This window comes from Leuciscus leuciscus (assembly GCF_965113295.1).
Source record: "Leuciscus leuciscus genome assembly, chromosome: 23".
Taxonomy (NCBI): Eukaryota; Metazoa; Chordata; class Actinopteri; order Cypriniformes; family Leuciscidae; genus Leuciscus; species Leuciscus leuciscus.
In genome coordinates this window covers 33,111,206-33,137,696 of record NC_138747.1, presented here as the reverse complement: position 1 = coordinate 33,137,696, position 26,491 = coordinate 33,111,206, and the positions used below count along the sequence as shown (strand labels likewise).

Below are 26,491 nucleotides of genomic sequence, written 5' to 3'. Positions count from 1 at the left end.
ACGTTCACATGCATGTTCATACCTTTCTTTTCCATTGAAGTGATGAAATATGAGAATTGTGTTGAATTAGGTGAATGTGCGGCCAGGAATGACGCTGCGCAACTGCCTCATCAAAGCCCTGAAGGTCCGCGGACTTCAGCCCGAATGCTGTGCTGTTTTCAAGCTTCATCGAGAACTTGCATTCAACGTTGTGTAAGTTGTGGCCTATGGCACAAAAACAAATAATAAAAAATGGAATATAATGAGAAAGACTGAGCACTATCAACATGCAGTGCCAATAAAAAGTTGTTTTTATATTAAATGCAAATTAATTTGGTATTTTTGACATTGACCATCAGAAAAGACTTTAATGTGAAAACGGATCTCTACAAAGCGATGTAAAGTAATCACAATCATCAAACCCATTGTAATCTATAGGGCTGGGTATTGTTGTAGACTTTCAGGTCCATTTGTTCAAATTAAAGTCGGCATGGAAGAGAAGTTGCGCTAGTACTTTCTTCTCTATTGTGTCGAATATTGAGTGAAACGCTTCTGGAACAAGAACAAATGTGGGCGGGGCTTGATTGTGTCTGTGGGGAATTGATTGGATGGTTGTGGTTTGCTATTGGTGGATCTCATGTGAGTGACAGGTTATTGCCCCGCCCTCGTCATCAGAGAAGAGAAGAGAGGTTTAGAACAATAAAACAAGGAATTTAAAACAATAATGATGTGCACATTTAGAATAAACCCTACAAAATTGCATAAAAAAAACCAAGAATGGTCCATTTTGATTTCATGGTGATTTTAGCATCAACCAAGAATAATAAATGCTTTTCATTGTTAGTTCATGGTAAGTAATGAAAGCTTATTCTTACTGGTGCATCTTCTGAATACCGCCTTAATAAACTGTTATTTTCTGTTTAATAACTGTAATAATCTAGACCCGACTGTAAAGCTGAATTTTGCTCCTGAAATTCAATGTACTGCTCAGTGAATGAAAATACGCTGTTGTTTTGTGCAGTAAGAAGCTGCGTATGGATTGGAGCACGGACTGTACCACGCTGGTGGGAGAGGAGTTTCTGGTCGAAGTCTTAGATCACGTCCCGCTGACCACGCACAATTTTGTGAGTTCCTGTAGTCAGTGTGTGTCAATTGAGCTGATGTCGTCTTTACTGTGGCTCTAACATCTGACCATCCCCCTTCACAGGTACGAAAGACATTTTTGAAGTTGGCCTTTTGTGACATATGTCAGAAGTTTCTTCTACATGGCTTCAGATGTCAGACGTGCGGCTACAAGTTTCACGAGCATTGCAGCACCAGAGTGCCCACCATGTGTGTGGACTGGAGCAACATCCGACAGCTGCTGTGAGTGTGCAAAACCACAGACACCAGCACACACACTTTACAGTCACGTACATCAGCAGTTGCATTACTTGCTTAGACTACTTTCTAGAGGTTTCTGGGTCTAGAAAAGACCCTCAGGTCTGGGAAAAGTCACAGAAATACTTAGAAACCCAGTTTATATATGTTCTGTTATATTGTAACCATGTTGGTTTTGTGTAATCAATTACTTTTTTGATGTAACAACGCATTACAAGGAACTTGCATTACATAATCAGATTACTTTTCGATGTAACGAGCAAAGTAACATTAAAAGTATCGTGCATTACGTAATCAGATTACTTTTCGATGTAACGAGTAAAGTAACACAGTAATACAAGAAACGTGCATTATGAAATCAGATTACTTTTCGATGTAACGAGTAAAGTAACATTAAAAGTAACGTGCATTACGTAATCAGATTACTTTTTGATGTAACATGCAAAGTTACGCATTACAAATATCGTGCATTACGTAATCAGATTACTTTTCGACGTAACGAGTAAAGTAACACATTAAAAGTAACGTGCATTACGTAATCAGATTACTTTTCGACGTAACGAGTAAAGTAACGCATTAAAAGTAACGTGCATTATGAAATCAGATTACTTTTCGATGTAACGAGTAAAGTAACATTAAAAGTAACGTGCATTACGTAATCAGATTACTTTTTGATGTAACATGCAAAGTTACGCATTACAAATATCGTGCATTACGTAATCAGATAACTTTTCGACGTAACGAGTAAAGTAACACATTAAAAGTAACGTGCATTACGTAATCAGATTACTTTTCGACGTAACGAGTAAAGTAACGCATTACAAGTAACGTGCATTATGAAATCAGATTACTTTTCAATGTAACGAGTAAAGTAACATTAAAAGTAACGTGCATTACGTAATCAGATTACTTTTCGATGTAACGAGTAAAGTAACACAAAAGCAACGTGCATTACGTAATCAGATTACTTTTTGATGTAACATGCAAAGTTACGCATTACAAATATCGTGCATTACGTAATCAGATTACTTTTCTATGTAACGAGTAAAGTGCATTACGTAATCAGAATACTTTTCTATGTAACGAGTAAAGTAACATTAAAAGTAAAGTGCATTACGTAATCAGATTACTTTTCGATGTAACGAGTAAAGTAACATTAAAAGTAAAGTGCATTACGTTATCAGATTACTTTTCGATGTAATGAGTAAAGTAATGCATTATAAGTAACGTGCATTATGTAATCAGATTACTTTTCGATGTAACGAGTAAAGTAACGCATTAAAAGTAAAGTGCATTTCGTAATCAGATTACTTTTCTATGTAACGAGTAAAGGAACATTAAAAGTAACGTGCATTACGTAATCAGATTACTTTTCGATGTAACGAGTAAAGTAACGCATTAAAAGTAAAGTGCATTACGTAATCAGATTACTTTTCTATGTAACGAGTAAAGGAACATCAAAAGTAAAGTGCATTACGTAATCAGATTACTTTTCGATGTAACGAGTAAAGTAACACAAAAGTAAAGTGCATTACGTAATCAGATTACTTTTCGATGTAACGAGTAAAGTAACACAAAAGTAAAGTGCATTACGTAATCAGATTACTTTTCTATGTAACGAGTAAAGTAACATTAAAAATAAAGTGCATTACCTAATCAGATTACTTTTCGATGTAACGTGTAAAGTAACACATTAAAAGTAACGTGCATTATGTAATCAGATTACTTTTCTATGTAACGTGTAAAGTAACACATTAAAAGTAACGTGCATTATGTAATCAGATTACTTTTCTATGTAACGAGTAAAGTAACACATTAAAAGTAACGTGCATTACGTAATCAGATTACTTTTCGATGTAACGAGTAAAGTAACGCATTACAAGTATCGTGCATTACGTAATCGGGATTGCTTTTTAATGTAACATGCAAAGTTACGCACTACAAGTATTGTGCATTACCTAATCAGATTACTTTTCAACGTAACAAGTAAAGTAACACATTAAAAGTAACGCGCATTACCTAATCAGATAACTTTTCTATGTAACGAGTAAAGTAACACATTAAAAGTAACGTGCATTACCTAATCAGATAACTTTTCTATGTAACGAGTAAAGTAACACATTAAAAGTAACGTGCATTACCTAATCAGATTACTTTTCTATGTAACGAGTAAAGTAACATTAAAAGTAACGTGCATTACCTAATCAGATTACTTTTCTATGTAACGAGTAAAGTAATATTAAAGTAACGTGCATTACGTAATCAGATTACTTTTCTATGTAACGAGTAAAGTAACGCATTACAAGTATCGTTCATTACGTAATCAGATTACTTTTTTGATGTAACGTGTAAAGTATCGCATTACAAGTAACGTGCATTATGTAATCAGATTACTTTTCTATGTAACGAGTAAAGTAACGCATTACAAGTATCGTTCATTACGTAATCAGATTACTTTTTTGATGTAACGTGTAAAGTATCGCATCACAAGTAACGTGCATTATGTAATCAGATTACTTTTCTATGTAACGAGTAAAGTAACGCATTACAAGTATCGTTCATTACGTAATCAGATTACTTTTTTGATGTAACGTGTAATGTATCGCATTTCAAGTAACGTGCATTATGTAATCAGATAACTTTTCTATGTAACGAGTAAAGTATCGCATTACAAGTAACGTGCATTATGTAATCTGGATTGCTTTTTGATGTAACATGCAAAGTAACGCATTACAAGTATCGTGCATTATGTAATCAGATTACTGGTTTGATGTAACGTGTAAAGTAACGCATTACAAGTAACGTACATTATGGAATCGGATTACTATTTTGATGCAAATATTGTCAACAGACAGAAAATAATACATTTCACCATGATTTAGGAGTAAAATGTTCTATAAATTAGGTGAAGTGGGGTTCAGTAGCATGTTGGCAGGCTGAACAGGCTTCTTTCCTTTATTTAAATGAAGATAGACATGAAGCTCACAGAAAGAGTTTTGCATAGAGGCCCTCACACCGTGAGCGTTGTAGATGTCTATCAATGGTAATCATGTAAAGCATGGTACAAAGGTCCATTCTTCTGCAGCAGAATTCATCACAAAGATGAAAAAACAAACTTATAATGCTTTTTAAGGAAAACCTTCATTGGTCCATCTTTTAGAAATTAGTTATTAGTTATTTTTCCAGGCTGTTCCCGACTCCCGGAGAGAACGGCACTCCGTCACTCCCTCCCCTCTCGTCCCGTCGGATGCAAAACTCTAAATTCTCCTTCAGGTAAATGGAGTCTGTGTCTATATTTAGATCAGATGTAGTGAACTGACCCGACAAGTCCAGCGTTCCTGAGAATCAGAGCGTGTCACAACGCCCCCTACTTTTTGTTTTCGTTCCTTTTATTCGGGGTATTTGATCATACTTGTAGTTCCTTGTATTAGTGTTATTTTACTTTTGTCATAGATTTATTAATATTTTTAATTAGCTTTTATTTTTATACTTGTATGTAACTTTAGGTTCATTTAGTTATGTGCTTTTGTCGTTTGGTTCGTTTTTTATTTATTTAGCTTTTTAGGTTTCATTTATTTGTATTTTTATTTCAGTTTTATTTCGATAATTTTTTCTTCCAAGTAACAATTTTAGTGCCTCAGCTTATAAGGCAACATTTCTAATTTTCATTTAGTTTAAGTTTTCAGCTTTGTCAATTAACATAAATGTTTTTATAGTTAGTTAACGATAATACTAACCCTGACATGTATTAAAACATTTTTGCTTTAAAACATATAAACACCGGTCAGCTTTACCAACTTTTTGAAAATCTGAATATTGTGCATGACTTTAAAATGTTTCACTACAAATAATGTAATAAATGTAAATTATTGGTATATATTTACCCATTTAGTGCTGAAATGATTAGCTTTAGAAACTTCAGTATTTCTGGAGATTTTAATATCACAGATAATAATTTTGTCTAATTTTGACTAACACGCAAGTAGCCATTAATTAACATTACCATAATTATTTAAATGCACACTGTTTCAGAAGTATATCCACATTACGAAACACAAGACTAATCTGATAGAGTTGCTTGATCTTGTCTTGTGAACTTGCATCCATTTTTTCAACGATGTTTACATGTTATCAAGCCATTCGGTAACTTTCACTTAAAATGTGCACTGATCTGGGAAACACTGTAAAACTGCATCCATGGGAATACATGGATATTTTTTGCAAATAATTTTTTTTCCAATCAAGATTTAATCTAATGTACTGGTAAGAGCCTTGTTTTGCTAAATTGTCTTCTTTAGTCTATCTTACATTTGATTCAACAATTTGAATTGTACTTTCACTGTTTTCTAAAAACATGATTTCATATTTAGTGACTCCTGTAATATACTGTATATATCACATGTTGCAACGAGAGGAAAGAAGCAATGCCACTGACGCTGAAACCCTTCTCCAGTCCCTATCACAGATACTCCACGCCGAACGCTTTAAACTACATCACTCCCATGCCGTCCGCTGGCGTGTCTCTCACTCATAAAGTGTTGTCCACATCTACGCCTAACGTTCACATGACGAGCACCACACAGCCCGTGGACGAGGCCGCTTATCAGGTGAAGCGCTTCTCCATCCTCATCATCATCGCCTTTCAGGGCCAGATTTACTGAACGGATCAGATGAGAGCAGGCTTGGCAATCGATGTGTTCAGATAAATGGGTTTAAACATGTAGATTAAAATGGTAAATTTGGTATTACATTGTGGGTGTAAATGATGGTTCTGGAAACTTAAAGCACAGGACAATAGAGACACCAGAATAACAATATTCATGATTCTGAAGCTGAAAATACAGAATTATTGTAGATGAATATGCTTTCACTGTCACTGACTAGATATATTTATAATAATGTAGGACACTTTTACTGCTAACATCAGACATCTGGCATTATCAGGACACACACATATTCCCCCACTGCATTATTATACATTATATTCAACATTATATATAGTAGTTTAATGTAGTTCTGACACTAAAACAAGGGAAACTCCTACAAATGCATAAGCAATAATATCAGCCGCAGAAATAATGTTTTCATCGCTCATTTCTCTCTGCGTGTCTTTAGTAAATCCCGACCGTAGTTTTTAACGTGTGAAGGGTGATCAAGCTGTTAGTAAATCTGGCCCAAAGCTCTTCATCAAACTATTATAGTGTCTTCTCTCAAACATTTCCACATGTTAAAACAGTGCTTTCCTTCTTTATTCACAGGAAGCCTTAGGGTGTGATGAATCAGGTAAGGGCTTTTCTCTTTCCTCAGAGAAGTTATCCGCTTCATTCCTGACGATCTTACTGCGTTTTGAATTATGGGTGGAACTTCCATTCAAAAAGACTGAAACGAATCATTTCAGATCATAAGGTTGCCATACAAATAAAGCTGATCCGTCAGTTTAACTCAATGCCATTTTGCAATCCGCTGTAAAAGAATGAAAGAGAACAACATATTCTGCACATTTGTGATCTATTCTCCCGATTTAATTTACGATATATCCCATTAATAATCCACCGGGATCCACGAAGAATCTCTCGTTTTTTCCATCAAATCCTCACGTCTCTTTCCAGGTTTGTTTTCACAAGTAAATACAATTTATCATCTGTCAAAATGACGGAAATCACTTTGAAATAGTATCACGTAATGCTGAAGTTAATGAACATTAACTTTATGTTACATAATATATATATATATTACTACAGTGATAATTAAGCCAAGATTCACGCTTTTGGGGTTATTCATGGTATGTTTAAAGTACCTTGTTGATGCTTTTACACTTTTAAATGTCCTTTTAATGTTTGATGGTTGAAGGGTGAGTAGAAGGATGTCGTCTTATTGTACACAGTTATGAAAAAACTATTATTGAGTTCATAGAGTGAGCCTCTCCCTGATTGTTTACAGCTTAGCGGAAGTTACACCCATAATTCAAGAATCAGGAATAAGGTGGATGGGTTAATAATGGCTGACGTCGTTCTTTGTCACATTGGTTCATAGGAAGCCCAACCGAGTGGCCCAAAACCCCGGTTCCGGCTCACATGGAGAAAGCGCCTTCAAACAACACTCAGGAAAAAAGAATCGTAAGTAATCGAGTAATCAGAGGCCAAATCAACACATTATCATCAGATTCATTTCTCGCTACGTGGAGAAAAAGTTCAATGTTGTTCTCAAAAGAACTAGGGTTCTTAAAGGTGTTATATAAGGAGAATAAGGTATAGGTTGAAACATGAGCTGGTTTGTTCATTGGTCACCAGCGTTCGCGAGAGAAGAGAGATTCCAGCTATTACTGGGAGATCGAGGCCAGCGAAGTGATTCTGCACTCCAGGATCGGATCGGGCTCCTTCGGCACCGTTTACAAAGGGAAGTGGCACGGTAAGAGTTCTCTCTCATCATTATTTTAGGGGTTTTATACATAATATATATATAAACCCCTTATATATTACATCATTACACCAGTAGGTGGCGATAAGTGTATGTTAAAAAATGCATTTGTCATTGAAACATTTGTTCAAGAGATTCCTTCAAAAACGCTGATTCATCCAGTAATGAAACAAGTGAAGTCTTTATGAGTGAATCATTGAATCATTCATTTAAGAGATTCATTCAAAAAACGCTGATTCGTCCAGTAATGAAACCAAGCGGCAACATTCTAATCTGAAAAATGAAGCCTACCCGGAAGTGCGAAAAACTGCAATACATCGAAAATCCGCTAGGGGCAGGTCCCAAAAGGGAGCAAATGTCCATACACCCCCATGTTAAAATGTCCGTTTTCACAGCATAAATTCATGTTTTTACAGGTTGGTCCCATGGACTTTTATTGTATTTTTCGATAGGTTCCGAGTGCCTGACAACTGTGAGGGGGGTGAATTTTTTTCTAACTCGTTAGTTTAGATCGTATTTAGATATAAAATGTATGACAAATAAGGGCGCGATTGACAGCTTGATTGACAGCTGACAACGAGCATAGGCTGCGCCGAGTGGAATTCCTGAAATTTGACGTCTCGGCCATGATCTGACACAACACATCATACCTGTAAGTTAGCCTTTCTGAACATTTGTATTGAAATATGGCGCCGCCCATACCCCCCATAAACGGCCTCAAAACCGTTCTTCAGAAGTCTATGGGTGACGTCACAGACGCTTTGTCCATATTTTTTACAGTCTATGAATGAAACAAGCGAAGTCTTTATGATTGAGTCATTGAATCATTAATTCAAGAGATATGTTCAAAAACGCTGATTCTTCCAGTAATGAAACAAGCGAAGTCTTTATGAGTGAATCATTGAATCATTCATTCAAGAGACTCGTTCAAAAACGCAGATTCATCCAGTAATGAAACAAGTGAAGTCTTTATGAGTGAATCATTGAATCATTCAAGAGATTTGTTCAAAAACGCAGATTCATCCAGTAATAAATGATAGTTTTATATATGGAAAGTTATATACACTCACCAAAAGGATTATTAGGAACACCATACTAATACTGTGTTTGACCCCCTTTCACCTTCAGAACTGCCTTAATTCTACTTGGCATTGATTCAACAAGATGCTGAAAGCATTGTTTAGAAATGTTGGCCCATATTGATAGGATAGCATCTTGCAGTTGATGGAGATTTGTGGGATGCACATCCAGGGCACGAAGCTCCCGTTCCACCACATCCCAAAGATGCTCTATTGGGTTGAGATCTGGTGACTGTGGGGGCCATTTTAGTACAGTGAACTCATTGTCATGTTCAAGAAACCAATTTGAAATGATTCGAGCTTTGTGACATGGTGCATTATCCTGCTGGAAGTAGCCATAAGAGGATGGGTACATGGTGGTCATAAAGGGATGGACATGGTCAGAAACAATGCTCAGGTAGGCCGTGGCATTTAAACAATGCCCAATTGGCACTAAGGGGCCTAAAGTGTGCCAAGAAAACATCCCCCACACCATTACACCACCACCACCAGCCTGCACAGTGGTAACAAGGCATGATGGATCCATGTTCTCATTCTGTTTACGCCAAATTCTGACTCTACCATCTGAATGTCTCAACAGAAATCGAGACTCATCAGACCAGGCAACATTTTTCCAGTCTTCAACTGTCCAATTTTGGTGAACTCGTGCAAATTGTAGCCTCTTTTTCCTATTTGTAGTGGAGATGAGTGGTACCTGGTGGGATCTTCTGCTGTTGTAGCCCATCCGCCTCAAGGTTGTGCGTGTTGTGGCTTCACAAATGCTTTGCTGCATACCTCGGTTGTAACGAGTGGTTATTTCAGTCAAAGTTGCTCTTCCATCAGCTTGAATCAGTCGGCCCATTCTCCTCTGACCTCTAGCATCAACAAGGCATTTTCGCCCACAGGACTGCCGCATACTGGATGTTTTTCCCTTTTCACACCATTCTTTGTAAACTCTAGAAATGGTTGTGCGTGAAAATCCCAGTAACTGAGCAGATTGTGAAATACTCAGACCGGCCCGTCTGGCACCAACAACCATGCCACGCTCAAAATTGCTTAAATCACCTTTCTTTCCCATTCTGACATTCAGTTTGGAGTTCAGGAGATTGTCTTGACCAGGACCACACCCCTAAATGCATTGAAGCAACTGCCATGTGATTGGTTGATTAGATAATTGCATTAATGAGAAATTGAACAGGTGTTCCTAATAATCCTTTAGATGAGTCTATAGTTATATATAACTGTGTGAGGCTGAGTTAATGTTTGTTGATTTTAGATGAACAAAAATCCTGCTTGTTTTTTTAGGTTATCTTATTTTGATTTGTAATGTCTTTTCAGGTGATGTTGCTGTAAAGATTTTAAAGGTGACGAATCCCACACCAGAGCAGTTACAGGCCTTTCGCAATGAAGTGGCTGTTCTCAGGTAAACCAACCAGTCGGATGATCCCAGTATTCCCACAGACGAGTTTAAACAGTGAATGAAGACTAGAGAACGAGCTCGAGCTCATTACAGAGTCTGTTCAACACTGTCAGTTTGATCCCGCTGACGTTGTTCTGTGTTGTTGTTTCAGGAAGACCAGGCATGTCAATATTGTGTTGTTTATGGGATACATGACCAAGACAAAGCTGGCCATTGTGACGCAGTGGTGTGAGGGAAGCAGTCTCTACAAACATCTGCACGTGCAAGAGACCAACTTCCAGATGTTCCAGCTGATGGACATCGCCAGACAGACAGCGCAGGGCATGGAGTGAGTGTTCGCATCACTGGCTACCTTTACATGCACAACTTCTGTTTCAATCGGACTGATTCTACGTCATTACGCTATTTCTACGTGATTCTGCTATTTCTACGTCATTACGCTATTTCTACGTCATTATGCTATTTCTACGTCATTATGCCATTTCTTCGTCATTACGCCATTTCTACGTCACTACGCTATTTCTACGTCATTACGCTATTTCTACGTCATTACGCTATTTCTACGTCATTATGCTATTTCTACGTCATTATGCCATTTCTACGTCATTACGCCATTTCTACGTCACTACGCTATTTCTACGTCATTACGCTATTTCTACGTCATTACGCTATTTCTACGTCATTACGCTATTTCTACATCATTACGCTATTTCTACATAATTACGCTATTTCTACGTCATTACGCATGCGCAGTCCTTTCAGTTTCAGTTTCCAATCCGATCAAGTGTTTACATGTTCTCTCGATCGGATTAGAAAAGGAATAAACCCCTTTCAATCCGATCGAAATCTCATTGGGTTCGAGCTCAATCGGATTGAGTAAGGCGTTTACATTAAAGCTTTTCAGTCCCATTGAGCCGACAATCCCATTACTAACGGATTATTTGGTTGCGTGTAAACGTAGCCAGTGTTTTCCCTGACTTTAGCAGTGTCTAAGCTGAAGGTTTTCAGGATCACATCTCACAGGCGTGTGTGTGTTGGCTAAACCAACGCTTCTGAACCGCAGGGTTGCAACCCTAAATTATGTTATTTGCTAAATGCAAATTATAACATGCAACTAACCAAATAATCCTGTATGGTTCAGATAGGAAAATTAACAGGTTTATCAAACTTCAGAATGCTTCCTCACATCAGTGTTCTTGTTGTTGATGTCAAAGGCTTTGCATCTGAACAAATTCAACAGTATTGTGGCGTAAATTCTTCAGCTGCTCAATAGAAGCTAGTGAACTTAGACAGATACATCATCCTCAAAGACCAAGAATAAAACTACACAGAGTAAAAGCAAAACCAACACACATTATTGGCTGAGAACATGAAACAACTGAAATTCAAGAAATAATTGGAAGTTGAATATGTCCGTATTTCAATTCATGCGATGTGATTGTTAATAATTTAGTTATCGTTCATGGTAATTAGAGCTGCATGAGTAATCGTTATAAGATTGCGTTCTGGATTCAAACACACACATGATCTTATTCCTAAATGACAGTGATTCGGCTCTATGTCTATTAAAGCTTTGATAAGCCGGATCACAGTGAACATTCAGATCCGAGTTCTGATGCAGAGAGAGGCGTTGTCATGTAAAGATGTGAAACAGCTTCACAAACAGTCTTTAACACACACTATCATTAATTCTGTTTTACAATCATTCAATCATTCATATCACAGAAGTACTGAGATAAAAGTTTATAGTTCGGATATAAACACTGATGTCTACGGTAGAGATCACCTTTTGAATGAAACTTGACGCTTCAAATAAAGATTGTATCAATTACATCGTTACACCAGTAGGTGGCGACAAGTGACTGATAGTCAAGTGAAGTCTTTATGAGTGAGTCATTGAATCATTCACTCAAGAAATTGGTTCAAAAACGCTGATTCATCCAGTCATAAAACATGAAGTATTCATGAGTCAAACCGATTTAAAATAAATAAAATGAATATATATATTTTTTAAATAGACTGCAGGAATTAACATTTTGTCAGAACCTCTAGTAAATTTTTGTTGATGTTTATTCAGAATCGTGCAAGAATCATTTTCTTCATTTTTATAAAAAAAAAAGTTATTCTCAATTTCCCCAGAATCGTGCCGCTCTAATGGTAATATTAATAACTTTTGTAGGACGAGCATTTTTGTAATAAAATGAAAACCCAGCTAAAATCTGAAAATATGCTCTACTGTTCAAATGTTTGGGGCCAGTAAGATGTTTATTTTAAAGAAATGTAATATATTCAGCAAGGATGCTTTAAATTGATTAAAAACAAGTGACAGTAAAGACATTTATAATGTTATAAAATATTATATTTTAAATAAATGCTGTTCTTTAGAATTTTCTATTCATCAAAGAATCCTGAAAAATAAAATGTATCAATTTCGACAAAAATACAAACTGTTTTCAACACTGATAACAATCATAAATGTTTCTTGAGCATCAAATCCTCATATTATAATTATGATTTGTGAAGGATCATGTGACACTGAAGACTGGAGTAATGATGCTGAAAATTCAGCTTTGATCACAGGAATAAATTACACTTTACTATCGTTACAAACCTTTTAAGTCGAGGGAGAATAAGACATGTGTACTGGAAAACCTCACACAAACCAGTCTAATGTAGGGAAAGTGATCATTTATTACAGTGAGAATCGAGATAACCCAAGATTGAATGGTAGTGTATATGATTATTGTTGCGTTTGATCCATTCAGGCTGTCATTGGTTTAAAAGAAGCTTCTCTCGAGTGTTTTCAGATGTTTTATCGTAACACGATTAAGACTCACAGCTCAGCGTTCTGTCACAGCGTTGACAACATAGTTTATTTTCAGAGACAGATTCACATTTTGAGCGCATGATGCCATCAGCTATTTATAGAAATCAACCAGGTTTAAAAATAGCAGAACACAGGCTAGTGTTTACATGTACACTGAGGTGGTTTGGTCAGGTAACTCCTGTAATGATAATGCTGATAATGCATAACATATACAGAATATATAGAGTTAAAATGATCTCTAATAACTCTTCATATCTCCTCTCTTCTAGTTACCTACATGCAAAGAACATCATCCATCGAGACATGAAGTCGAACAGTATCTTTTACCAACTTGTTCATTTTACATCCTTTTTTATTTCTGTAACATTGGTCACGATGCGAAAAGCAGCCTGTTTTTTAAAGGAGTAGTTCACATTACAATGAAAATTAGCCCATGATTTACTCTCCCTCAAGTCATCTTAGCTGTATATGACTTTCTTCTGTCAGACGAACACAATCAGAGTTATATTAAAATGTCCTGCTCTTCCAAGCTTTATAATGGTAGTGAATGCTGTTTCTGTTTTGAAGTCCATAAAAGTGCATCTATCCATCATAAAAGTGCATCATAATGATCTTTTATGATGGATAGATGCACTTTTATGACGGATCGATGCACTTTTATGACGGATATATGCACTTTTATGATGGATATATGCACTTTTATGATGGATAGATGCACTTTTATGATGGATAGATGCACTTTTATGACGGATCGATGCACTTTTATGACGGATATATGCACTTTTATGACGGATATATGCACTTTTATGATGGATAGATGCACTTTTATGACGGATCGATGCACTTTTATGATGGATAGATGCACTTTTATGATGGATAGATGCACTTTTATGATGGATAGATGCACTTTTATGATGGACAGATGCGCTTTTATCATGGATAGATGCACTTTTATCATGGATAGATGCACTTTTATGATGGATAGATGCACTTTTATGATGGATAGATGCACTTTTATGATGGACAGATGCACTTTTATCATGGATAGATGCACTTTTATGATGGACAGATGCACTTTTATGATGGACAGATGCACTTTTATCATGGATAGATGCACTTTTATGATGGACAGATGCGCTTTTACGATGGATCGATGCACTTTTATGATGGATAGATGCACTTTTATGATGGACAGATGCACTTTTATCATGGATAGATGCACTTTTATGATGGACAGATGCACTTTTATGATGGACAGATGCACTTTTATCATGGATAGATGCACTTTTATGATGGACAGATGCGCTTTTACGATGGATCGATGCACTTTTATGACGGATCGATGCACTTTTATGATGGATAGATGCACTTTTATGATGGATAGATGCACTTTTATGATGGACAGATGCACTTTTATGATGGATAGATGCACTTTTATGATGGATAGATGCACTTTTATGATGGATAGATGTACTTTTATGATGGATAGATGTACTTTTATGACGGATCGATGCACTTTTATGATGGACAGATGTGCTTTTACGATGGATCGATGCACTTTTATGACGGATCGATGCACTTTTATGATGGATAGACGCACTTTTATCAGCTTCAATCTGTTGGTTGCAATCCACTGCCATTATAAAGCTTGGAAGAGCCAGGACATTCTTTTTCTATAACTCTGATTGTGTTCGTCTGAAGAAGAGTGTCATATACACCTAGGATGACTTGAGGGCGAGTAAATCATGGGCTAATTAAAATTTTTGGGTGAACTACTCCTTTAAGGATGTTGCCGCTGGTTTCTGAGTAGATATGAATATAGAGATGAATTCCCTGAACTGGATGCTCAGATGTGTTCCTGCACGAAGGCTTGACGGTGAAGATCGGGGACTTCGGTCTGGCCACAGTGAAGGCGCGCTGGAGCGGCTCTCACCGCGTCGAGCAGCCGTCGGGATCTGTCCTCTGGATGGTGTGGAGCTCATATCAGAGATAATAATACACACGCCATATGATAATCTGTGTGTGACAGAAGCAGTGGATACGCTTACATGCACAACTTTTGTTTCAATCGGACTGAATTCATTCCGATTGATGAATCTGGACGTAGTGTTTACAAGAACGCTAAACGTGAACGGGTTGATGTGCGCGTTTATATGTCACAAGCTTCAAACCGGAAATTAGATTTGGACATGCACACACTGCACAAATATATGCTAATCTGTGTGTGACAGAATCAGTGTGACCACTAGCTCAGTTCAGTTTCCATCTGGCCAACGAACCAACAGTGTATGAGTATGATTATGATTACTATTATTATGATTCAGGCAGCATTACAGGTCAGAAGTCAGACTGGATCAGAAGATTCAGAATATTATCCAGATCCATCTGGTTGTAACACTTTACAATACGGTTCCATTAGTTAACAATGAACATCTGCAGCATTTATTAACATTGGTCAGTGTTAATTTCAACATTTACTAGTGTATTTTAAAAATCAAAAGCTAATGCACCGTGAACTAACAATGAACAATTGTATTTTTACTAACATAACAAAGATGCACTAGATAAGAAAAGTTAGATGACAAACTTTGGGGGTGGTTTGACAGGTCTGAAAGTTTAAAATTACTGAAAAGCTTGACGTTGGAAGTTTTTACTCTGAGAAAGTATTAAAAAAATGTATCCTAGCATGTTTTAGCACATTTCTAGCATATGTTAGCGTGTTGTTGGCATTATCCTAGCATGTTTTACCATTGTTAGCATTTTTTAACACCTTTCTAGCATGATCCTATCATGCTTTAGCACAATGCTAACATGCTTTAACACAATGCTAGCATTTTTTAACACATTGTTAACATGAATTGACATGTTTTAATACTTTTTAAGCATGTTTTAACACATTGCCAGCATGATTTAACACATTAGCATGTTTTGTATTATGAATTAGCACATTGCTAGCATGTTGTTAACATGATTTAACATTTTGTTAGCTTGAATTATACAATTTCTAACATGTATTAACGTTGCTAGCATATTTAAGCACGGCAAACAATTATTAGCATGCTGTTAGCATGTTTTAACACATGGCTAGCTTTAATTAGCATGTTTTAGCATTTGGTCAACATGAATTAGCATGTTAGCATGTGTTTTTTTGTTTTTTTTATTGCTAAAGCTTTTTTCCCGGTTAGATTAGATTATTAAACGCATGTTTGTTCTCTGACTCTTGACCTGATGATGATCTGAGTAAAAGAGTTAACGTGCTTCTCCTTCAGGCTCCCGAGGTCATCCGGATGCAGGACAACAACCCGTACAGTTTCCAGTCGGATGTGTATTCCTACGGGATCGTCCTGTACGAGCTGATGACAGGAGAACTGCCCTATTCTATGATCGGGAACCGAGATCAGGTGAGATTAATGATCAGTCAATCAGAGTCACATCATCATGGGTTTGAACATTGAGCGGTTTATGGGTTTGACTTTAAATACTTGCTTGGTTGATATTTTAAGATGTATTTTTTTAAAAGTGCCTCTCTTACTATCTCTCATGTAGTGTGTAATAGAGCCGTTTAAGAATGTAAAAGTTTCACAGATCAAAGATAAAGTGATTCTGAACTGAAACGAGTCGCCAGTAATTCAGTCTCACTTCCTGCTGTAGGTTTGTAACTAATTTGCATAATCCCCGCCTATGGTCTTGATTGGCTGAACAGTGTCTCTTAGCTCCGCCCTCAAACACTGTAGTGTATCTGAGACTGGAAGAGTTTGGTTCGTGTTGTTCGTGTCGAGAAGACGCTGTTTTCCACTTTGATGAGATTGATACGGTGAAACCCACGTCATCGTTACTGTTCGTATCACTGTGATCAAGAGCTGAGATTCAGATATGATAATGAGCGTTTGCTTTCTGACCAATCCCAGCAGAGCAGCTCTCAGAGAGGCGGAGCTTAGAGAGACTGAATCTCCAAAGGAAGCGTTTCAGACACTGAGAGGAAAGAGCTGACGCTGCACTGGAGATTATGAGAGAATTACAGTGTTTTTGACCTTGGATGAATGTGAACCTGTTGTAGGAGACGCCAAAAAGATTGAAAAGAATATCAGTCTTCAGGGATAAATCTCATGAAAATTGGCAAGAGTTGTAAACTTTGTTTTTAATATTTTTTGCTAGAAAATTAAGCCTGTTTTTAAGAACTGAAAGATTTTAGTCGCTTGACATTATTTTTATGACAATTAAGTACATGTGAAGCCTCACATAGCGATCTAGATCGTAACAAAATACTATTGTATATTTTTAATCTTTCAGTTTTTTTAGCTTGTAAGATTGTCCCTCAGAGATGTGTGTTGTAGACTAGAGTTAAAGGGGACATATCAGGAAAATCTGACTTTCTCCATGTGTAAGTGCTATAATCGGGTGCATCTATTAACACAGAAAATGTGAAAAGTGAAACCCAGTAACTGTTCTAGTGAGCCTTTCTCTGCAAGCATGTCAAAAAATAAGATCTCGCTCTCCTTCTGACGTATGAAGAGGATCTTATTATAATATTTCCGGACCTTAATCTGCACGTTTACACACACCAGCCGACATTTGGTTCCACGGGCGACAACAGAGACCAGTTCTAACGCAATGATAAAGATCCAGCAAAGCCTGAAACTGTGGTTGAGCACAGACGAGCACTGAACACTACTGACCAGAACATGTCACCGCTGTCTTATAAACACCTCAGGAACTGTGGACACTTGTGGAGAAGTTAAACATTTACATTTACATTTATTCATTTAGCTGACGCTTCTATCCAAAGCGACTTACAATTGCTATATATGTCAGAGGTCGCACGCCTCTGGAGCAACTAGGGGTTAAGTGTCTTGCTCAGGGACACATTGGTGTCTCACAGTGGATTCGAACCCGGGTCTCTCACACCAAAGGCATGTGTCTTATCCTTTGCGCCACTACCACCCCTTAAACATGATGATGAGATGATCAATGTAACTCCACAACAACTACAGAAATGTCTCCACTAACATTCAGAAACTCTTCCTGAGTCTCTCCGTAAGGCTGCACTCGCTACTGGTTTTTCTGGGATTCTGGATGAGTGAGATTGGCCTGTTTTGTTGTTGCTGGAGTTTCTGAAGCTCGTGTGAAGACTCCGCCCTCTTCTGAACGGAGGCGGAGCTAAAGCTCATTGCATTTAAAGGGACACACACAAAAACGGTGCGTTTTTGCTCACACCCAAAAAGGGGCAAATTTGACAAGCTCTAATAAATTAATCTGGTATTTTGTGCTAAAATTTCACAGAAACATTCTGGAGACACCATAGATTTATATTACATTTACATTACATTTATATTATATCACCTACTGGTGAAAAGTGGCAAAATAGGTCACGGCCTCATTGTTTAGTCTGTGGTTTGTTCTGTGAGCTGCTGAAGTGTGTGTGTGTTCTGTGAGCTGCTGAAGTGTGTGTGTGTGTGTGTGTGTGTGTGTGTGTGTGTGTGTGTGTGTTGAGCTCGGTACGCTCACCCTCCAGTCCCGAGGCTAAATTTAGGTGCTCAAAGGCTAAAGGTCCGTTTCTAAACCCGGGGCTGGTTGTGTAGCCTGTAACGCTGCTCTGTTGTTTGGAAACGAAGGCGATTTGTATTGCTTTTCCTCAAATCCTCTGCTAAGTTAGATCAGGTGAAGCTATTACTGTTCAGAATCTGAGAGCTGAAGTATTAAACTCTGGCATGTAAATCTGTCCTCAACACTTGTCAGATGATCTCTCTCTAGGAGAGGTGTGCTGTTACACTAGCGGTCAGATTTCATTTTAATGTTTCTGAAAGATCTCTTCTGCTCACCCAGCCTGCATTTTTCTGATCAGAATACAGTGAGATATTATTCCAGTGTAAATCATCTGTTCTCTATGTGAATATAGAGTAAACTGTAATGTATTCCTGTGATCAAAGCTGAATGTTCAGCATCATTACTCCAGTCTTCAGTGTCACATGATCCTTCACAAATCAGTATAATATGAGGATTTGATGCTCAAGAAACATTTATGATTATTATCAGTGTTGAAAACTGTCATATTGTATGGTTTTGAATGGTAGTGTTCATCTCTAGGGTCATTTGCATGGTTAAGCAGCATTCACATTGTGCAGAAGATGTCAAAGCTAGTTCCCTTTTTAAATGTAAGCATATAATAAGGTTTTTCCCGTTTTGTCTGTGTGTAGATCATCTTTATGGTGGGTCGAGGTTATCTGACCCCTGACCTCAGTAAACTGTACAAGAGCTGTCCTAAAGCTATGAAGAGACTCGTCGCTGACTGCATCCAGAAGACTAAAGACGACCGGCCGCTGTTTCCACAGGTAACATCACTGTCTTTTCAACACACAGTATCATTATTACAATCATTACAATCATCTTACATCATACATATCATCTTACAGATAATCAAAGTTATGATATAAGTTTATTTTGATCGCTGCCGTAGACATCAGTGTTTCTATCTGAACTATAGTCAATCACCTTTTGAAAGTAACTTGACACTTCAAATAATGATTGTATCGATTACATCGTTACACCAGTAGGTGGCGACAAGTGACTGATAAAAATGTAATCGTCAGTGAATCATTCATTCAAGAGATTCGTTCAAAAACGCTGATTCATCCAGTAATGAAACAAGTGAAGTCTCTGAGTGAGTCATTGAATCATTCATTCAAGAGATTCATTCAAAAACACTGATTCATCCAGTAATGAAACAAGCGAAGTCTTTACGAGTGAGTCATTGAATCATTCATTCAAGAGATTCATTCAAAAACACTGATTCATCCAGTAATGAAACAAGTGAAGTCATTCTGAGTGAATCGTTGAATCATTCATTCAAATTTACACAGAAAAAAATTGTTCAAATTATTTGTCTTTTAAATAACAATTAACATTTTGTCAAAACCTCTAGTAAATGTTATTTCATTTAGTTGTCTATCCAGACTCATGGGAGAATACAAAAAAAGTTATTGTCGATGTATCCAGAATCCAGAGTCGAGTTTGCTGAATTAAAAGTCTCCGTTGTCTCTGTCAGCTGAATCTTGAAGAAATATACGGCTCATATTTTTTTGCGACATTAATTGACAATGACAATTAAGCAAATTTTCTGACCTTAAATTATTCTTTACTCAAGTACAATAATTTTACTGTATTTATAAATATAATAGCATCTATAATCATATATAACGAATGAAACTGCCCGATGAAACTCACGTATGTCCAAAACGGTTACTTTTCAGGAAGTGAAAAAAACACCGTAATTTCAAAAGCAGTTGAACGTAGCATTGTCATACTTGGTACGGCATCTTTAAATGTAACCATATTCTTGCCAGTGTAATGATATAATCCACATTTGACCAAAATCGAGTTTAAATGGACATACGTGCATATTTTACAGTAACGGTGGTCGATACGCGTTCTTCCGATCATTAATTAGAATGGCCAAGTCGCGTTTCATATTGACAGATGAATAGGTTACGCTCAGTTTATTAAATAGCCTACGTCTCAGTTTATTAAATGTCTCTTGCAAACTATGAAGGGACAATGAATCAACACTCATTGCTGGGCTGGCGCGTCCATATAGGCGAACTAGGCAATTGCCTAGAGCGGCACTTTTGTAAGGGCAGCAAAATGTGTGCCAACCGGGAATGAACAATTCACAAAATAGGCTAGGCTATATGATCATATAATCATACATAATCAGAGAGCCTTTTTCTTTTCGTTTTGAATTATTTCGTTTAAAGACTTTTCAAGCTTTGTGTATTTGTTGTATTTCTCATGTCTGTGTGAGGCATACACTGAGTTTCGTTAAGTTAGGATGAGATGCGCTCCAGTTAACGTGCAATGCAAGTGACCGCGCGGGCGCCTCCATGATTATATTGTCTGCTATATATTTGCTTCTTATTTATTAAATCCACTCCAGGCAATTGGTTGATGAAAAATTTATTAAAATTAAGATACAATTTATACAAAACGAAATTCACTTTAAAGAAAGGTTTTCTACAAAACCAAACTTAATGAAGTGGTCAAAATCATGTTTGACCCGTCTCAAATTGTGCATCCTATTACTCGTGCTGTTCACTTTTCATACTTTTAACAGTATAGTAGACCTACAGACTCTATTTGTACAAATTGCTGCACATTCATTTAATTCTGCATTTTGCACACACAAGTTGAAAGGCTTCAAATCAAGTTCACGGATAATTGTGCGTGCATTTATTAATCATTATGATACTAAAATCATAACAAAGTAGGCTATGCTATGTACAAAAAAATACAGCCATTTCTGTTTTTTTCTTTAAAACAAAAAAACAAGCTGCACCCTTTTTTTTACATTTCATCTTTCATTCCGAAATAGAATAATGAATGAACGAAAAAGTACACGGACCCAACATGTAGGCTATTAGCCTTTTTACCCATTATCAATCTAAATTAATCTCGTTTTTAATTTAACTTAATTTAGTTTTTCTTTATTTAAATTTAGTTTTTCTTTATTTAAATTTCGGGTTTTTCTTTATTTAATTTTCGTTTTTTCTTTATTTAAATGTCATTTTTCTTTATTTAAATTTCGTTTTTTCTTTATTTAAATTTCATTTTTCGTTTTTTAAATTTAGTTTTTTTCTTTATTTAAATTTAGTTTTTCTTTATTTAAAATTCGTTATTCTTTATTTAAATCTACCCTTTACTGTGTCAGTAATTTATTAGTCAGGAAAATATTAGACTACCTTAAAAGTATTGCTTAAGTTAACAGACCCGTGCGTGAACATCTCCACAATAAAAAGTGACAATTACTTCGTCTAGACCATTTACCGGTAAATAACAGTTGTGAATATATTGCGAATATATAATAAACTTGAACAGTTGTCAAAAACAAACGTTTGCTGATACTTTACCTCACAGAGTTATTCGGCTATCCAATGCTGAGCTTCCAGAGACGCTTAGACCGGCGAGATGCCTCCACAGGGCGGGAGATACGCGGCGTGATTGACAGCTTTGACACCAAATGGATATACGTGAAAATCAGATGACATGATTTCACAACTTTTCATTGGTCATTTAGATATGTGAAGCATACTGTATACGGAAATGAACCTGGACATTCTATCCGTCGAAAAATCTCAAAATCGGCAAAATGGACATACGCGGTTTTCATCGGACAGCGACGATATATATATATATATATATATATAATATATAATATAATCAGTGCTGATGTAAAAAAAAGAAGGAAAAAGAAGTCTTCCAGGTGTATTGAAACAAATATTAAACTTTAAATAATAACCAGCCATTCATTCCCGAGGGTGAAATGTGTAGTTTTTGGCAAAAACATGTAAAATACCCTTTCAAACATTTAGATGACCAAACAACTTTTCATAAATATAATGCCATATGGGAATAATGAATATTGGATTTATAATGCATTTTTTTATTGTTGTAGTGCAATGCTCAAGTAGTTATTACTGTCAAAAATTAGAATTTTTTTTTATGAATATATTAAAATACGTTCTGCATGTTAGTTATGGAAAAAAGATCTGTATCAGTGTCATAAAAATGCAATATCTGTCCATGTAAAATCTTTATAAAAATGTTCCTTCACATTTCATTATTAGACAATTAATGCCCAGAATAGGTTTACTTTCTGTTGTTATTACTATGTTGTATTGTGGAGTAATTGTGATGTGGAAATATTCAGTTGTGGGTGTAATGTACAGGTGAAACTAACACACAAAATGAGAACAAGAACTACTTGAAATGTTTGGCCACTTCTAATATGTGGAACTGTTTATGATGATCATCTGTGGTTGTAAATGAACTCTGAACCATAAGCGCTTTCTAAACCCATGTTGATGTGATGATGTTTGTCGTCGAGTCTCCTTCGTTTATACAGCGCTTTAACAATATAGATGTTTCAGAGCAGCTTTACAGTGATAATAGGAGATTACAGTAACAGAGATTGTTTAGGCTTTACATAGAATAAAGTTATTATCCAGATAAAGTTAGTTTTGATTGATTCTCTTCCGTTGTAAAGATCATTAGTTATTAGCTTAGGGGGCCGCTAACACATACACCGTTCTCACAGGAAGAAAGTCTTTACAGCTTGACCTCAACAAACCTCCTGTCCTGCCGTAAAAGTTCATCATACATCATTGATTTGTCACTTCCGCGTGTCCATGTGACCTGGAGTTATTCTGACAAGGTTCAGAGTTTGATCTGTCGTGTGTTCCTGTGTTTCCCAGATCCTGTCCTCCATCGAGCTTCTCCAACACTCGCTCCCGAAGATCAACCGCAGCGCATCGGAGCCGTCGCTGCACCGAGTCTCACACACCGAGGACATCAACATCTGCACACTCAAGTGACATCACACTCAGACATCCCAGCGCGAGTTCAGGGAACATGGGAGAACATCTGTCCGTCAGCATCCCTCGCTTTCTCCTCAATCCCACAATCACACGCGTGTGTGTGTGTGTGTGTGTGTGTGTGTGTGTGTGAGCGCAGTGCAGCAGGCTGTAAATATTCCCCAAGTGCCAGTGCCGTGTTTTTATCCACTTCATGATCACGTGTCTCGCTGTCTCTTTGACTTTGTGTATGTTGCAGAAATCGAAGAAGAGTGGGTATTAACTTTATTATGAAACTTATTAGGGACTCGTTTTTTTGTTTTGTTTTCCAGCTTGTTACTGCTTGTCATGGAGAGTTAACTTGTAAACTTGACAGATTGTTTATCCATTGTATTTTAATAAAATTAAGTTAAATTCACCACACAAACTCTGTTCTTTTTTGCTGATGTGAAGAATAAACATAAATTTCATCTGATGTTTAGTCACAAGCTTTAAACATCCAATCAATTTGGCTCATCCAATCAGGTTTCAGAACCAGAACAATAAATGCTGTATTTGTGGGTAAAACAATACAACGTTACCTGACAGAACCTGCAGATTTTGCGATATATCGTCACATACTGTAGATCGATGACTTTCCAACATTTTGCTCTATTAAAGATTCTAAAAATCAATGCGTGTGGAACTTTTTCTGAATATGGTACAAAATATGTTGACTATATAATCAGTAATTTAGCCTTTGAGAGTTCATCATTAATAATCATCATTAAGGATTAGGAATGCAAGATATCGGTATCGGCCGATATATGTTCATTTTTAATGTTATCGACTCGATAAGAAAATCTGCTCGATATTATAATACTTCACATTTTAACCCTTTGACAAATCTTACATTGAATTTTTTACTTCATCGGAATGGTACGAAACTTGGTAGAGGTTTTGGCACTTGTTATGTGAACACACACAAAAAATAAATCATGGACATGATCTGAACAGGTTAAACGGTCCTGTAAGAATAGTCACTTGTGCTCCTACGGTCTAAAATGACGCATTGGAAATGAATGAGAGGAAGTTCCTCTAGTGGAAGCGTGTGGTACTGCAGCCGAGAAACATCTCACTGAGAGATCATTTTAGCAGATATCAGGATCACATTTGAACACAACTTGTTTAGATTTATGGCTTTGATCTTCTCACAGTTTTAGAGTAAAACATGTTTTTGAAAAGATATATTTCATAAAAAAATTGAAAAAAGTATTTTTGCTAATTCTTTATAACAATAAACGTAATATTCTGTAACTTTTTTTAAGGTCATTTCTGAAAACTTTTCACTTCAGCAATAATCTGCCTCGTGTCGTCTTTGAAAAATTAGCACACTTAAGTCTGTTGCTCTACTAATATGGGGTGCCGTTTGTAAAGCGGCTCACGCTGAAAATAACAGCAACATTTTGTCACATTTAGTTTCAAACAATGTTTAAAAAACTGGTATGAATTTTTGACGGTCACTTTTTAGCACATTTACAACAATATTTGTCAACTTAGAGATATTTTAAATAGTTAAATCTAAATATTAAATGTTACACCTAAATGTTCAATCTAAATGTTAAATCTAAATTTAAATGTTAAATCTAAATATTAAATCTAAATGTTAAATCTAAATCTAAATGTGAAATCTAAATCTAAATGTTAAATCTAAATCTAAATTTTAAATGTTAAATGTTAAATCTAAATGTTAAATCTAAATCTAAATATTAAATCTAAATGTTAAATCTAAATCTAAATGTTAAATCTAAATGTTAAATCTAAATCTTAAATCTAAATCTAAATCTAAATCTTAAATCTAAATCTAAATGTTGAATCTAAATGTTAAATCTAAATCTAAATGTTGAATCTAAATGTTTATCATTTATCAAATCTAAATTTGCATATTAGTTAAATATTTAGTTTCACCCGAAACATTTAGATTTAACATTTAGATTTAGATTTAATATTTAGATTTAACATTTAGATTTAGATTTAACATTTAGATTTAACATTTTATTTAACATTTAGATTTAGATTTAATATTTTTATTTAACATTTAGATTTAATATTTAGATTTAACATTTAGATTAAACATTTAGATTTAACATTTAGATTTAGATTTAATATTTAGATTTAACCTTTAGATTTAGATATAATATTTAGATTTAACATTTAGATTTAACATTTAGATTTAACATTTAGATTTAACATTTAGATTTAACATTTAGATTTAGATTTAACATTTAGATTTAACATTTAGATTTAGATTTAATATTTAGATTTAACATTTAGATTTAGATTTAACATTTAGATTTAACATTTAGATTTAGATTTAACATTTAGATTTAGATTTAATATTTAGATTTAATATTTAGATTTAGATTTAACATTTAGATTTAGATTTAATATTTAGATTTAACATTTAGATTTAGATTTAGATTTAACATTTAGATTTAGATTTAATATTTATATTTAGATTTAACATTTAGATTTAGATTTAATATTTAGATTTAGATTTAACATTTAGATTTAATATTTAGATTTAACATTTAGATTATATTTAGATTATATTTAGATTTAACATTTAGATTTAGATTTAACATTTAGATTTAACATTTAGATTTAGATTTAACATTTAGATTTAACATTTAGATTTAACATTTAGATTTAATATTTAGATTTAGATTTAACATTTAGATTTAGATTTAATATTTAGATTTAACATTTAGATTTAGATTTAGATTTAACATTTAGATTTAGATTTAGATTTAATATTTAGATTTAGATTTAACATTTAGATTTAGATTTAATATTTAGATTTAGATTTCACATTTAGATTTAATATTTAGATTTAACATTTAGATTATATTTAGATTATATTTAGATTTAACATTTAGATTTAGATTTAGATTTAACATTTACATTTAACATTTAGATTTAGATTTAACATTTAGATTTAGATTTAACATTTAGATTTAGATTTAGATTTAACATTTACATTTATATTTAACATTTACATTTAACATTTAGATTTAGATTTAATATT

The 26,491-nt window shown here is 35.3% G+C and overlaps 2 protein-coding genes and 1 long non-coding RNA gene across 8 annotated transcripts in view; 1 reads left to right on the top strand and 2 right to left on the bottom strand.

Annotated features, from left to right (window-relative positions):
• The window catches only part of raf1b (Raf-1 proto-oncogene, serine/threonine kinase b), a 37,890-nt gene extending 14,048 nt beyond the window's left edge, over positions 1 to 23,842 (top strand). For 4 of the 6 annotated variants that reach the window (XM_082156451.1, XM_082156449.1, XM_082156452.1 and 1 more), the window contains exons 3-17: positions 71 to 192; positions 1,001 to 1,103; positions 1,187 to 1,344; positions 4,534 to 4,632; positions 5,813 to 5,966; positions 6,618 to 6,642; positions 7,393 to 7,475; positions 7,650 to 7,767; positions 10,173 to 10,257; positions 10,406 to 10,582; positions 13,351 to 13,397; positions 14,932 to 15,050; positions 16,351 to 16,482; positions 19,276 to 19,410; positions 23,326 to 23,842. In XM_082156451.1, coding sequence (XP_082012577.1) covers positions 71 to 192; positions 1,001 to 1,103; positions 1,187 to 1,344; positions 4,534 to 4,632; positions 5,813 to 5,966; positions 6,618 to 6,642; positions 7,393 to 7,475; positions 7,650 to 7,767; positions 10,173 to 10,257; positions 10,406 to 10,582; positions 13,351 to 13,397; positions 14,932 to 15,050; positions 16,351 to 16,482; positions 19,276 to 19,410; positions 23,326 to 23,445 — 1,677 coding nt within the window. In that variant the 3' untranslated portion in view covers positions 23,446 to 23,842. The remainder of the gene's footprint in view (positions 1 to 70; positions 193 to 1,000; positions 1,104 to 1,186; positions 1,345 to 4,533; positions 4,633 to 5,812; positions 5,967 to 6,617; positions 6,643 to 7,392; positions 7,476 to 7,649; positions 7,768 to 10,172; positions 10,258 to 10,405; positions 10,583 to 13,350; positions 13,398 to 14,931; positions 15,051 to 16,350; positions 16,483 to 19,275; positions 19,411 to 23,325) is intronic. The other 2 variants (XM_082156450.1, XM_082156454.1) reach the window with 2 other exon arrangements.
• On the bottom strand, positions 1,595 to 4,526 carry LOC309488367. The gene is made up of 2 exons (XR_014202087.1): positions 3,195 to 4,526; positions 1,595 to 3,011 (listed from the first exon to the last, which is right to left on the bottom strand). It is a non-coding gene; the product is annotated as an uncharacterized lncRNA (long non-coding RNA).
• On the bottom strand, positions 13,404 to 14,925 carry LOC309488321 (uncharacterized protein). The gene is made up of 2 exons (XM_082156542.1): positions 14,157 to 14,925; positions 13,404 to 14,008 (listed from the first exon to the last, which is right to left on the bottom strand). The coding sequence occupies exons 1-2, from the start codon at positions 14,719 to 14,721 to the stop codon at positions 13,671 to 13,673; spliced, it is 903 nt and encodes a 300-aa protein (XP_082012668.1). The 5' UTR covers positions 14,722 to 14,925; the 3' UTR covers positions 13,404 to 13,670.
• Positions 23,843 to 26,491: the final 2,649 nt, after the last annotated feature.